At 35.9% G+C, this 13,320-nt stretch overlaps 1 protein-coding gene across 3 annotated transcripts in view; it reads left to right on the top strand.

Moving 5' to 3' along the window:
• Positions 1 to 13,320, top strand: part of ZCCHC7 (zinc finger CCHC-type containing 7) — a 248,607-nt gene that overhangs the window by 185,017 nt on the left and 50,270 nt on the right. For all 3 annotated transcript variants that reach the window (XM_060100839.1, XM_060100838.1, XM_060100840.1), the window contains exons 3-5: positions 5,401 to 5,444; positions 6,665 to 6,790; positions 7,716 to 7,886. In XM_060100839.1, the coding sequence (XP_059956822.1) occupies positions 5,401 to 5,444; positions 6,665 to 6,790; positions 7,716 to 7,886 (341 nt within the window). The remainder of the gene's footprint in view (positions 1 to 5,400; positions 5,445 to 6,664; positions 6,791 to 7,715; positions 7,887 to 13,320) is intronic.

A 13,320-nucleotide genomic window follows, 5' to 3' on the forward strand; every position in this document is an offset into this window, starting at 1 on the left:
AAAAAAAAAAAAAAAAAAAAAAAAAAAAAAAAAAATGTACTGAATAGGCATAAGTACAAATTAGATTACTCAAAGGAAAAGAATAAGAGAGTATTATGGACAACTTTATGCCAATAATTTCAACAATTTAGAATAGACAAATTCCTTGAAAGTCACAAATTATCAAAACTGGCCCAAGAAGAAATAGAAAATGTGAATGGCTCCATATCTACTAAAAAAATTGAATTACTCTTTTAAAACCTTCCTACAAGTAAAATTCTTGGTCCACAAACAAGGAAAACTCCAACCTAGATGACTTCACTGGTGAATTCTATCAGATATTTAAGGAAGAAATAATATCAGTCCTACACAAACTCTTCCCAACACTTCCGAACTCTGGTAGGACCAGTTTTACACCAATATCAAAACCAGACAGACATTATAAGAAAAGTGTAAACCAATATCCTTCATGAACACAGATGTAAAAATTCTCAATAAAAGCAAGTTGAATTCTGCAGCATATTCTAAAGAATAATACATCCTAACCAAGTGGAGTTAATCACAGAATACAAGGTTTAACATTTGAAAATGAAATCACTGTAATTCACTGTATTAAGAGAAAGAGAGAGGAAAAACCATGGGCTATCTCAGTTGATAGAGAAAAGGCACTTGATAAAATTCAACACACATTCATATTAAAAACTCAGGAAACTAGGAATAGAAAGGAATTTGCTCAACCTGTTACGAAAAATCTACAGCAAACAGTATACTTAATTGTGAAAATCTGAATATGTTTTTTCCCTAAAATTGGGAACAAAGCAAAGATTATCTGCTGTCACCACTAATACTGAGTATCATAATGGAAGTCCTGCATAAGGCAGTGAGGTAGGAAAAAGAAAGAAAAGGCATACAGATTGGAAAGGAGGCAATAACACTGGCTTTATTCACTGTATTCATCAGAGTAATGCCCATTAAAATCATAATGAATACTACTTCACACCCATTCTAAGGTTAAAATTTAAAAGACTGACAATTCCAAAATTGGTACAACCAGTATGGACGTTCCTTAAAAAAACTAGAAATAGAACTACCATGTGATCCAGCTATCCTACTCCTGGGCATATATCCAGAGAAAGCCATAATTCGAAAGAACACATGCACCCCAGTGTTCATGGCAACACTGTTTACAATAGCCAAGACTTGGAAGCAACCTGAATGTCCATCAACAGATGAATTGATAAAGAAGATATGATATGTATATACAATGGAATATTACTCAGCCATAAAAAAGAATGAAATATTACCATTTGCAGTGACATGAATAGACCTAGAGATTATCATACAGAGTAAAGTAAGTCAGACAGAGAAGACAAATATCATATGGTATCACTTATATGTGGAATCTAAAAAAATGGTACAAATGAACTTATTTACAAAACAGAAATAGAGTCACAGATATAGAAAACAAACTTATGGTTACCAAGAGGGAAAGGGTGGGGGAGGGATAAATTGGGAGATTGGGGTTTACATATACACACTACTATATATAAAATAGATAATAAGGACCTACTGTATAGCACAGGGAACTCTACTCAATACTCTGTAATGACCTATATGGGAAAAGAATCTAAAAAAGAGTGGCTATATATTTATGTATAACTGATTCACCTTGCTGTACAGCAGAAACTAACACAGTGTTGTAAATCAGCTATACACCAATAAAATTTTTTTAAATAAATAACTGAAATTCCAAGTATTGGTAAGATTATGAAGCTAGCTGGGACTCTCATACAATGCTGAAAAGAGTGTGAAATGATACAATCACTTTGGAAAAATTTGCCAGTTTCATATGAAGGTAAAGACATACTTACCATATCTAATAATTCTACTCCTAGCTATTTTCCCAAGGGAAATGAAAACTTATGTCAAGTAAGAAGAGAGTCTCACTAGAATGTTTATTGCTACTTTATTTATAATTGTGAAAAACTGGAAACAACCTAAATGTTCTTCAGGAGATAAACAGCTAAACAAATTGTTGTAGCCACACAGTGGAATACTGCTCAGCAGTAAGAAAGGAACAAACTACTACTACCTAACAACATAAACGATGACTTTCACAAATATTCAGAGTGAAAGAAGCCATATACAAAATGGTACATAATGTATGATTCTATTCATATGCAGTCCTAGAGCAGGCAAAATGAATCTGTCGTGAGTGAAAGCAAATCAGTGGTTGCCTCGGGTAGGGGATTGATTGCAAATATGCTCAAGGTGACGTTTTGGGATGATGGAAATGTTCTACATTTGATTTTTGTGGTGGTTACACAGGTGTGTACGTTTGTCAAAATGCATCATACTGTATTTTTTACTTGGGTATATTTTATAATATGTAAATTATACCTCAATACAGTTTTCTTTATGGCACAGCCTTCTGTGACTTATTTCCCCTTTCTCCCCAGATTCAGATATCTGCTCTTCCTCTGAATTTACCATAGCATCTTGTTTGGTTTTCTCCTACTCCTTTTCTTTTTATCTGTTTGTGTTTGCCTAAGTTATAAGCTCTTATCAGTTTTGTTTACCCTATAGCACCTTGCTTATTGTAACCTTTCAATACATGTTTGTTAAACTGAGCTAATTTAATGCAAAGAGAGTTATCAGTTATTGTTTTGATTACAGTTCTAAAATCTGAAAAGAATCATAGTTCTGGATCTTAGCAAGACAAGGTTATAAAGCAGGTAAGAGTTGATATTAGGCATCTTTAGGGCAGTCCTAATTTTACACTTTAGGGCAATCCCATTTTATATTCTGTGGCGTTGGCTGGTACACACATAGAAGATGGGTGCTCCTGGGCCCTGTGGGGAAGTTGTCTTTAAGTCAAGACACTCTGTTGGTTGCAAAGACCTGGACGATTTAGGTAATGTAGACTAAGTAACAATGTATTTGATTCCAGTAATGAATGAAAATTTGATAGAATCACAGAAACTTAGTGCTAGAAGATACCATGGATACCACTTTATCCAACCCATTACTAAACAGACCCAGAGAGGGTAAATAACCTGCCCGACGCCACACAGCAAATAAGAGATAGGGTTAAGTGTGGAACCCACATTTCTGACAAGTCCCTTACCAGAAATTGAGCAAAGTGGAGAATTGGCTGCCTGTGGAAGTTCTAATGAGTTGCTCTTAGACAAAGCTTCCATTAGGTTGGGATTTGGAGTTAAGGGGCAAACAAGATAGGTATAAGAGTCAGTTATTGCTAGGGTAGAACCAAAACTGAACCATGAGTAGGGCCAAGAGTTGACTTATATTTTCCTCGTGATGCCTTTACTTCATTTACCACCCAGAAGTCTGATTTCATTTGTAATTGAAGCCTATTTTGTGTACTTGCTGACAAATTTTCTACAGTAAGAATATACTGTAGCTTGTCGAGGAGGAGTGTAACCTAGAATATTGTTGAATTCCATGGGTATGTTAAAACAATCTAAATGGAGCTGATCTCCCTTGTAAACCTTCCCTTCTTTCAATATTCTCTGTTCATGTGTAAATTTATTGGAGTTTGGGGGTGGTAACAGTTGCTATTTTGCATTTCCTTGGTTTGGGAGTTCATTTTTTAAGGACAATATTAAGTCAGTTTTATAATTAAAGTGATTTTAAGTGGTCATTTTGAGTTTTAATGATGAAGGACACTGAGGTACAAAAGGCAGCTTTGAAAGTTACAGCAAAGCATGCTCCTTAGACGAATCCTTTGAATGAAAGAATAATAGCGTGGATGGTGATGATGAAGGAATAGAAGCTGCTGCTATTTAATGTATTCTCCACTCTCAGTATATGGATGCAGCCTCCGAATTTTACAAAGGAAATAATCATCAGCACAGCATCTCTGCTCTCCTATGGATTGGTCTTTTTGTAAAGCAGCCTCTTGGTTTTCTTAGTAAAGGTATTTTATTTTAAAATGTATCTCTAGACACTTACTCCTGGTAGGCCTGGGAAAATGTAGATTACTTCATGTCTCTTCAAAATTCCTTTCAAAGAAGAGTCAAGCTCAATTTGTGTTTTTGAGATAGAGAAGAAGAGTAGATAGGAGGAAGGAGGAAATCTTTGCTTTGGGGGAAGAAAAAATCTTTCAGTCCTTTGTTGACACCTTAGCTTCTGCATTAGTCATATGTCCCTTCCTCCTTGGCCATGGATGGACCAAGGGAATAGCAGCCATTTGCAAGTTTGTAAAGGGGCAGTGCTAAGAGAAGGAAACAGCTGATAAAGAAAAATGTAGGACTCCCACCCCCGTAGGTTTTTACAGTTATATTTTTAGATTGGTCACTGTCTTCTGGATATTTGGCCTTCTGTTTTTGCTCTTTTACTTCACTATTTTTGATGTTGTAAAATACAGTGCTAAATTCCTAGCTCTAATCATGAGATAGTATTCAGAGTCCACCTTATAAAAATGTTACAGTGAGAAGCTGGCGGACACAGTTAATACTGATATTGGAAGGAAAAACCTTTCTTCTACCTACTTGGGTCTGAATGGTGGGGGGCCTGCGAGTTAACTGACAATAGAGAGAGTTACAGGAGAAAAGACCAAGGGTAGAAGCACTCAGTAATGAGTAACTCACTAAATAGCCAAAGGTAAAGGTTTGTATACTAACTTAACAAAAGGGAGGATTTAGGGCTTCAGAAGATAGAAGGATTTTTTGTTTGTTTGTTTGTTTTGCGGTACTCGGGCCTCTCACTGTTGTGGCCTCTCCCGTTGCGGAGCACAGGCTCCGGACTCGCAGGCTTAGTGGCCATGGCTCACGGGCCCAGCCGCTCCGCGGCATGTGGGATCTTCCCAGACCGGGGCACGAACCCATGTCCCCTGCATCGGCAGGCAGACTCTCAACCACTGCGCCAACAGGGAAGCCCTGATGGAAGGTTTTGATGTGCTTGTTTACACAGTTTTGGGGGAATGTCCTGGTACCCAAGGTCAGTGACTTTCCTGACTAGAGACTTCTGGGTTGGGGAGAGGGGCTGTGGCAGCTGGCTCACAAAGCAGGCTTTTAGTCAGATAAGGGAAGTTCAGATAAAATTTCTCTCTGCACCTGCTGTTGGGTTTTTGGTCCCTTCAGTGATTTTTTTATATATATATTTGTTTATAGTTTGATGGTTTTCAAAGCATTTTCACGTATCTCACTTGATTCGCACAATATTTTTTAGGTATACAGGGAAAATACTATTATTCCCATTTCACAGGTAAGGAAACTGAGATTAAGAGAGGTTAAGTATTTGTTCAGAGCCACACAAATAATGACGGTGTCAAGATAAGATGTTAAGGGGTTCTCACTATACCTTTGGGGTTCAATTTCAATACTGACAGATTGAATAATTTATTGTCAATCAAGTGCTTTAAAGGTGTCAAGATTGAGTAACATTTTATTTGTTTTGTAGGAGAAGATGGTGTAAACTGGTTCATCAGTGACAAAGACGTTGAGGTAAAATCAAAACATTTTTGATGTTATGAATAATAGAATAATAATTTTCTTTGAGGCATAGTTTCATTTCATTATGATGACTTAATAAGCTTTTTTAAAGTAGCAGCAGTCCAAGTATCTTGTAAGAAAAAGTTTAATTTTAGTCTATGGGTGATTGAATTTTTCAGAAGCGTAGTAGTTCAGCCTTGATTTTTGTCAGTCAGTTAATTGCCATAATGATTTAGTCCCCCTTTCCCTTTTGTTTCTTCTCTGCTATGGTAAGTCCTCTCAGCCCATTTTGCCTGATACCACTAAAGATCAACACCGGAAATAACTGCTGCTTCAGTGTAAGGAAATGGTTAGTCTATATTTAGGATGTGGCAGGTGTTTGTCTTTGTCAATTATTAGCCTTAATTATGACAGATGGCTAGAAAAGAGTAATTTTACAACTTGGTATAAGGAAAATGTTAAGAGATAATTAGATTGTGTCTCCTTTTGAGGTCTACTTGGCCAATTCAGCAGAATAACAAGTAAAAGATGAAAGTTTTTTTCAAAGATGGAATTGTACCAAACAAGATAAAAGCATGGTTGGCATTTAGGTATTCCTCTTTAGATAGTCCATATGATATGCTTTGCTAATGTTCTCTTGCAAGATACTGGATTTTGGCTAGAATATGGGACAGCTAGAATTGGATCAGTGTAGGCAGAATGGATCTTAAAAGGACTCTAGGGGAAGGAAATTATCTCATTCTCTCTTAGAAATTAAAATCCAGTTTGTAAGCAGTAACCCTGGACTGTTCAAAAGAAGGAATGTATTTGGTCACTATGTGGTTTTATAACTTTATAAAGGACAAAATCATAAAAAACACCAACCCCTAACTAAAAATTTAAGCAAGTTTCTCATCCAGAAAAATGTATACGTCCAGATATATGTCAGCAATATCTTTGACTCTGAATGCCACTGGAATGTCTAAATGATGCATTTCAGTGCCCCTACTAGACCTGAACCGTAAGTAGAGAAAGCTAAAAAAGAAATGGAACCATATGGAGAAGTGTAAAAGAAAAGGGGAGATGGGCAGACAAAAAGTAGAGCTGTTTTCATGGCACCCCTTTTAAGTTTTTCTAACTCCTTTTAAGAATACAAAATTCCCTGTTGCTAAGTTCTAAATTGAACAGATTATGACTGTTAATTCTCTTAAACAGTGAAATAATTTTAATTCTTGATCTTTTTTTTCCCTTAGGCACAGATAGGTAAAAAAAGAACATCTGGAAGATGGACCCACCGATACTATTCAGTCAACAAAAACGTTACCTGTAGAAATTGTGACAAATGTGGCCATTTGTCAAAAAACTGCCCCTTTCCACAAGTATGTGAAATATGTAATGTGTCTTTCCACATTGTTAAAATCAAAATCATAGGGTTCGAACCCTTATAATCTTACAATTCAAATGTTATATGTGTTAAATTTCATATTACATGTTTATGTAGGTCGCAGCCTAGAGTAGTAGTAAAGAACAATAAATCTACAGCCAGAATCAATTTCAGCATCCCATTAGTAGTTGTACAACCTTAGGCAAATCACTTCACCTTTTGTGCTTCTTTTTTCTTTTCTATAAAATGAGAAGATTGAATCAGATTGATTCCTGAGACTCATTTCACTTCTAAACCTTCTACTTTATGACACGACTTGTTTAATTGTGGGATAATTTTCATTGTTAGAAAATTATAATTTTAGGCATTTATAAATGTTTATGATGTAAATTATGTTAAACAGATACATCAACCTTTGAAATAACACAGAACTCTTAGACATTTCTTGACACTAGTAAGCCCTTAACAAATATTCCTTCCCTTACCAACTTGCTCTCCCAAGTGATTGCCTTTCAAATATTTGAGATGGCTCTCTTGTTTCCTCTTTGTCTTTGCCTGGCAGAGCAGCCTCTTTCTGTATCTGTTGCTCCTATGACTTAGCTTCCAGATCCTCATCATCCTACTTTCCCTCTCAGACACATTCCACTTTGTCAGTGTCCTACAAGACAAGGCATAAGAAATAGATGCCAGATGATAGTACATGCAGGCTAAGCCTTTTTGGCAACCACAGGATACAGATGGTTTTGTTAAAGCTCTGATTTCAGACATTTTGTTTGATTTTATAATTATGCTCAAGACCTTCATTGTGTTTCCAAATTGGAAATAACTTTTTATGGAATTATACTGAAAAAGAAAAAGTAGTATTCTATTTGAGACTAAAGTATTTTGCTAAAGAGATTTTCTGTTTGTCTGCCACATAGAAAGTCCGCTCCTGCTGCCTCTGCTCCGAGAGAGGACACCTCCAGTATGCCTGTCCGGCCCGCTTTTGCTTAGACTGTTTTCTGCCTATGTCTTCTACTCACAAATGTCTTGAAAGACCTTCCTGGAGAAAACGGTGTGACAGATGTGATATGATAGGCCACTATGCTGATGTGAGTATCCTGCATGTAACTAATTTGTCGGACTTTGGGGGCATTGTGCCAATCTGTAACCATCTGCCAGCCTACTTAAAAGCATGTTTACTATGCACTGTGTATAATGATAGTCATGTCCCTTTGGCCACTGATCATGTAAATCAGTGCTCTAATATCTCAGGATAGGGATCCTACTGAATGGGTTCATCAGGGGGCAGCATCAATAAATATTGTAAACCTGTGCTGGCTTCTTTGGCTTCATGTGCTTGCCAATGTGAAGGTAGTAATTAAAGAGGTATGTAATAAATAACATGTAAAATTTGTGTACCTATTCATTCATAGTTAGATGAAAATATATATATAAACACTTAACAGTTGTATACAAAGGTCTGTATGAAGCCTGCTTTGATGCTGCTTATTGGTGGCTCTTGGTGGTATAATATTCTCATGCAAGATGGACAAACCACCAAAACTTTAAATATGCTTATCTTAGATCTTTCTTTAGATTTAAGAAGACAGAAGTAACTTAGAAGACATTTCAGTTACTTGTAGCATGTTAAATTTTAGCACATTGTTATTTTAGACGTCATTTTGCATCATATTATAAATGTCTCTGGGATTTTAGTCAGAGTTTCAACCAGAAGGGCTTATAGAAGTCAGTATCTAAAAAAAAAAGTAAGAATTTTTTCTCTTTAATTTGTGCTTCCCAAAGACATGATACAAAGCACAAATATTTTTTAAATTTTCCTTATAATGAATTGTACCTAGAGCCTTTTGCTTAAAAATTAATATGACTTTCTGTTGGGATGAATTTCAGATTAAGACAAACTAGAATATGAATGTTTGGTGTATGTGTTTCTTGTGTAAATAATATTGATTGTAGTTTTTAAAGGATCTTTATAAACAAAAATAGGATCACTGTCCTATAAGTTAATTTTTTTTCCACTTAATTCTTTATGAATGTGTCTCTATCAGCTCATAAAGACTACCTTTCTCATGGCTAACTTTTATTCCATTTTTACCAATTTACCCAGCCATTTCTCTACCAATACATTTAGACTTATACTGTTACTCATTTTTTTTAAGCAAACATTGCTGCTGTAAACACCTTTATATATATATATCTGCATACATGTAAGAGTGTTTTGGTAAGTCATATTCTAAATGGAATTGTGTAATTAAAGGATATGTACGTTTATCTCTGGATAAATATTGTCAAATTGTTCTAAAAGCTTGCACCAGTGTATCCACTTGCTAGCAGTGTTTAAGAGTACTCTCAACCCTAGCTGTAATCAGTCTTTAAAATTTTTGGCCAATCAGATAAGGAGAAAATGATATCTTACTGTTTTAATTTATATTTCTTAGGCCCCTAGTGAGGTTGAATATGAGTCTTAAGACAAGGTTTAGAGACAGAAGTTGTCATTTCATTCCAAAGTAGTTTAAACTTATATTTCAATATTTACTAAGTTTTAAAAATAGTAAATTCTAAGCTGTCTTAGTTTTATTCTGTTGTTCTCTGCATTGAGTTGTCAATTATAATTTCTTAGAAAGATTTTCTAGTTTGGACATTAGGTTTAAAAGCATAATTTTTAGCTTCTTTCTTCCAAAGGACTCTTATAGGTATGGTCTAATTTGCGTGTGATAACAGAAGAGGCTCAGACATTATCATGAGCAGTTTTTTTGAAATAAGAAACTATAGTACAGAACAGTTAAGAATGGTTTGTAAAAGGTTATATAATTAGCTGTGAATTAAATCTATAGCTCATTCTGCTTAACTTCTTAATTTTGGCCTCTAATGTATGTTAAACTCTTTATTTAAAATGGCCTTGAGGATTAATAACCCCATTGAATATAAGTTTTTAAGATAGGGTTAGACTGTGGCTGACTTCAGAGAAGGCATCACCCTTTCCCCTAAATCTACCAAGACCTACCATTGGTTTTTTTTTTGTTTTTTTTTTAAATTACATGATGAAAGTTCTGGACATGAATTGATCTTTTCTCAGCCTGCCCACCTGGTATAGAATTCCCTTGGAGCCCAATCCAACCTAGGCTCCACTGACTCCTTCTGAAGAAGCTTGAAGTCCTTCCACCATCCCAGAAGGTCTTCATGAGGATTCACTTGGGAGCAGTTTCATTCTGGCCCCTGGTTGCTGGGACTATTCAGCTATTCCCACACATGCTTTAAATCTGTCTTGAAACCTGGTCCTTCACAGAAAATATTGTTTCCCTTGCAGCCTTCTCAAATGCTTGCTGCTCATTCTCTCTTGACCCACATACCTCTGAATTAGGTTGATTAGGATCAACCTCTTTCTCACCTGCCATGACTGCTTCTAAATCATTTCTCCTCCCTCTTTGTGTAGGTATCCTTGACTTATTTAAAGCTAAAACCCTCTGACAATACTGTTCTCCACCCTTCTTCGTCATTTTCATCTTCTCACCTACTGGGATTTATGAAGCCCTGGGTAACTATAGATGCCCTAACCTCTTATAAATTAAGGAGATCAAGAAACTTCCATTTTTGCTTTATACATCCCTATAGCCACACCAGAATCTCTCTAATGCCAGAGTACCAGTTATATGTGCAAAGAGAATTAGTAATGAAAACTCATGAGTCATATTCACATTCTTGCTATAATGACTCCTGAACTCAGCTTGGAAAGCTCTTCATTTGTTAACTACTATGTAAAAGTATTTGGGTGAAATTCCAGAGTTTGGCAGTGTAAAGGATAGACAGATGACTCAAGGCCTACTAAAGTCTACCTGGATCACTGGTACCTTCCAAAAGAAGAGAATCTGAAGTATGTAAAGAATCCCAATTTTGAATCTACCACAGATTCTCTCCTCTTGCTGATAGCTTTTAAATAAACTGAGAATCTTAAACTGTCTATACACATTTATCTTGCACATACAGTCCCATTCTGTGAGCTATATCTGACATTCCCAAGTATAGCTATTATAGTAATAATAGCTATATTTAGTTGAGTATTTACAGTGTTTTAAGTACTATGCTAAGTTCATTACCTATTGGGGGAGTGGGAGTGCTTTGTTCACTGCTGTATCCTCAGTGCTTAGTAGGTGCTCAGTAGATTTTTGTGATTGCACCAGAGTCATTTATGTAATCCTCATTACCATCATATGAGATAGATACTATTTATTATTACTACCATTTTACAAAAGAGAAAACCAAGACATTGTAAGGTTAGGGTATGCCCAAGGTCTCAAAGTTAAAATGATGCTGTACTTCATGAATGTACATTGAGAAAGTTCACTTACTGACAGTCTAGATGTTGTCAGTTTAACTCCTTCTCAGAAGATCCTCTCGAGTTTCTGTCTTAAACGTGCAGATATTGTGGATCTAGTAAACAACTTTGATAATAAACTTATGATATTTAAAATATCAATACATTATAAAATAGATGAAGAAAAATATTTTCCAAATAAAAATAAATATAGTTTATTTAAAAAGTTTTCAGCTCTTTAAAGAATTTTTGAGGATCAACAAAGCATTGTAGACTGTTGATTTTCAGCCACAGAACCAAGTCTGTGATACCACAGAACTGTGCTGCTCACAAAAGACCATCTCAGCCTTGGCAGTCTCTATTGTTGAGATTGTTACCCTTTTATATTAAAGCATAATGACTGAGTTAATCAGCATCAGATATAATTGCAACCTGAACGTGAATTTTCTTCCTTTCTCCAGCAGTTTTTTCTCAAATTTCCTGCTCAGTCTTCTATCCCAATTCATACTAAACAACTCCTTTAACCATCATTTATAAGAATAAAATGCCATCTATTTGTGGGGCGCTCAGCACTTGAGTCACTGCTTTAAGTCAGATTTTTAAATGTAGTGGGAGAAAATAATCCATAAGACATATTTCACTTGATTCCTTTCTTTAAATATTTGATTCTATAAAAAAGAATCTCTTAAATATCACTGTATACTAAAATATTTTTAGCAACTTGAAAGTTTATTTAAAAAATGAGAACTCAGTATAAGCTGTGTAGGCTTTCGCATAGACATTAGTGCCCAGTGAATGTCTCCTCAACAAATATATACATAAAACTGAAAACTAGTATTTTTTTAGTTTAATTTTGGTGATTTTTTTTTAAGTTTAGTTTAATCAGGGGGATTTCCAGCACGAAATGCAGAGTACCTAGTACAAGTATCACCTCTTATCCTTTTCACAGTCTTATTGAGATATTACTGGCCAGAAATAAGACTGGCTGGAACACAATTGTTGAGCTGAATAATTAAGTTCTGCCTTTGTTCAAAAACATCTCCACTGTTCCACCATCCAAATAAACTTTCTATATTTATCAAAAATTTGTTAGTTGCCTACTACATGCTAGGCAGTAATCCAAGTAGAGATAAAGATGAATAAGATATGGTCCCTGCCTTTGAGGAACTCAGAGTATAGTAAGAAAGGCAGATGTGTAAAAGAATGTAAAAAGTGATGTATTGGAGATGCATCAAGAATGGTGAAAATTAAATGAGAGAGTATCAGAAGACTAAGCTTTGTGACTTGCAAATAATACATACCTGGAAAGTGTAGAAAATGACCTAGACCATAGGAGGGAGCCAAGTAACTCTGCCTATACTAACATGTCACCTATCTTTGGAAATATCAGCTGCAAAGTAATGCCATAGGAATTCTCAATCCAGGTAAGTGAGTTTTCCTGTAATCATATGGACTTGAGACATACAGGAGGGTCAGTATTTTCTGAGCATTTGTTTGCTTGCCTACTTGCTCTTATGTTTGAAGACATGACAAAATAAGGAAGGAAATCGCTAGCCATTCCTGGACTGTTTTTTTTTCTAACTCTATATCTTTTCCTCTCATGGAAAGTCACTTTTCTTTTTTTTTTTAAATTAATGTTTATTGGAGTATAGTTGATTTACAATGTTGTGTTAGTTTCTGCTGTATAGCGAAGTGAATCAGTTATACATATATATACATATATCCACTCTTTTTTAGATTCTTTTCCCATATAGGTCATTAAAGAGTATTGAGTCGGGCCTCCCTGGTGGCGCAAGTGGTTGAGAGTCCGCCTGCTGGTGCAGGGGATACGGGTTCGTGCCCCGGTCTGGGAGGATCCCATATGCCGCGGAGCGGCTGGGCCCGTGAGCCGTGGCCGCTGGGCCTGCGCATCCGGAGCCTGCGCGTCCGGAGCCTGTGCTCCGCGACGGGGGAGGCCACAACAGTGAGAGGCCCGCATACCGCAAAAAAAAAAAAAAAAAAAAAAAAGAGTATTGAGTAGAGTTCCCTGTGCTATACAGTAGGTCCTTATTATCTATTTTATATATAGTAGTGTGTATATGTCAATCCCAATCTCCCAATTTATCCCCCCCTTCCCTCTTGGTAACCATAAGTTTGTTTTCTATATCTGTTACTCTATTTCTGTTTTGTAAATAAGTTCATTTGTACCATTTTTTTAGATTCCACATATAAGT

The sequence above is a fragment of the Mesoplodon densirostris genome, chromosome 6 (genome assembly GCF_025265405.1).
Source record: "Mesoplodon densirostris isolate mMesDen1 chromosome 6, mMesDen1 primary haplotype, whole genome shotgun sequence".
Lineage (NCBI taxonomy): Eukaryota > Metazoa > Chordata > Mammalia > Artiodactyla > Ziphiidae > Mesoplodon > Mesoplodon densirostris.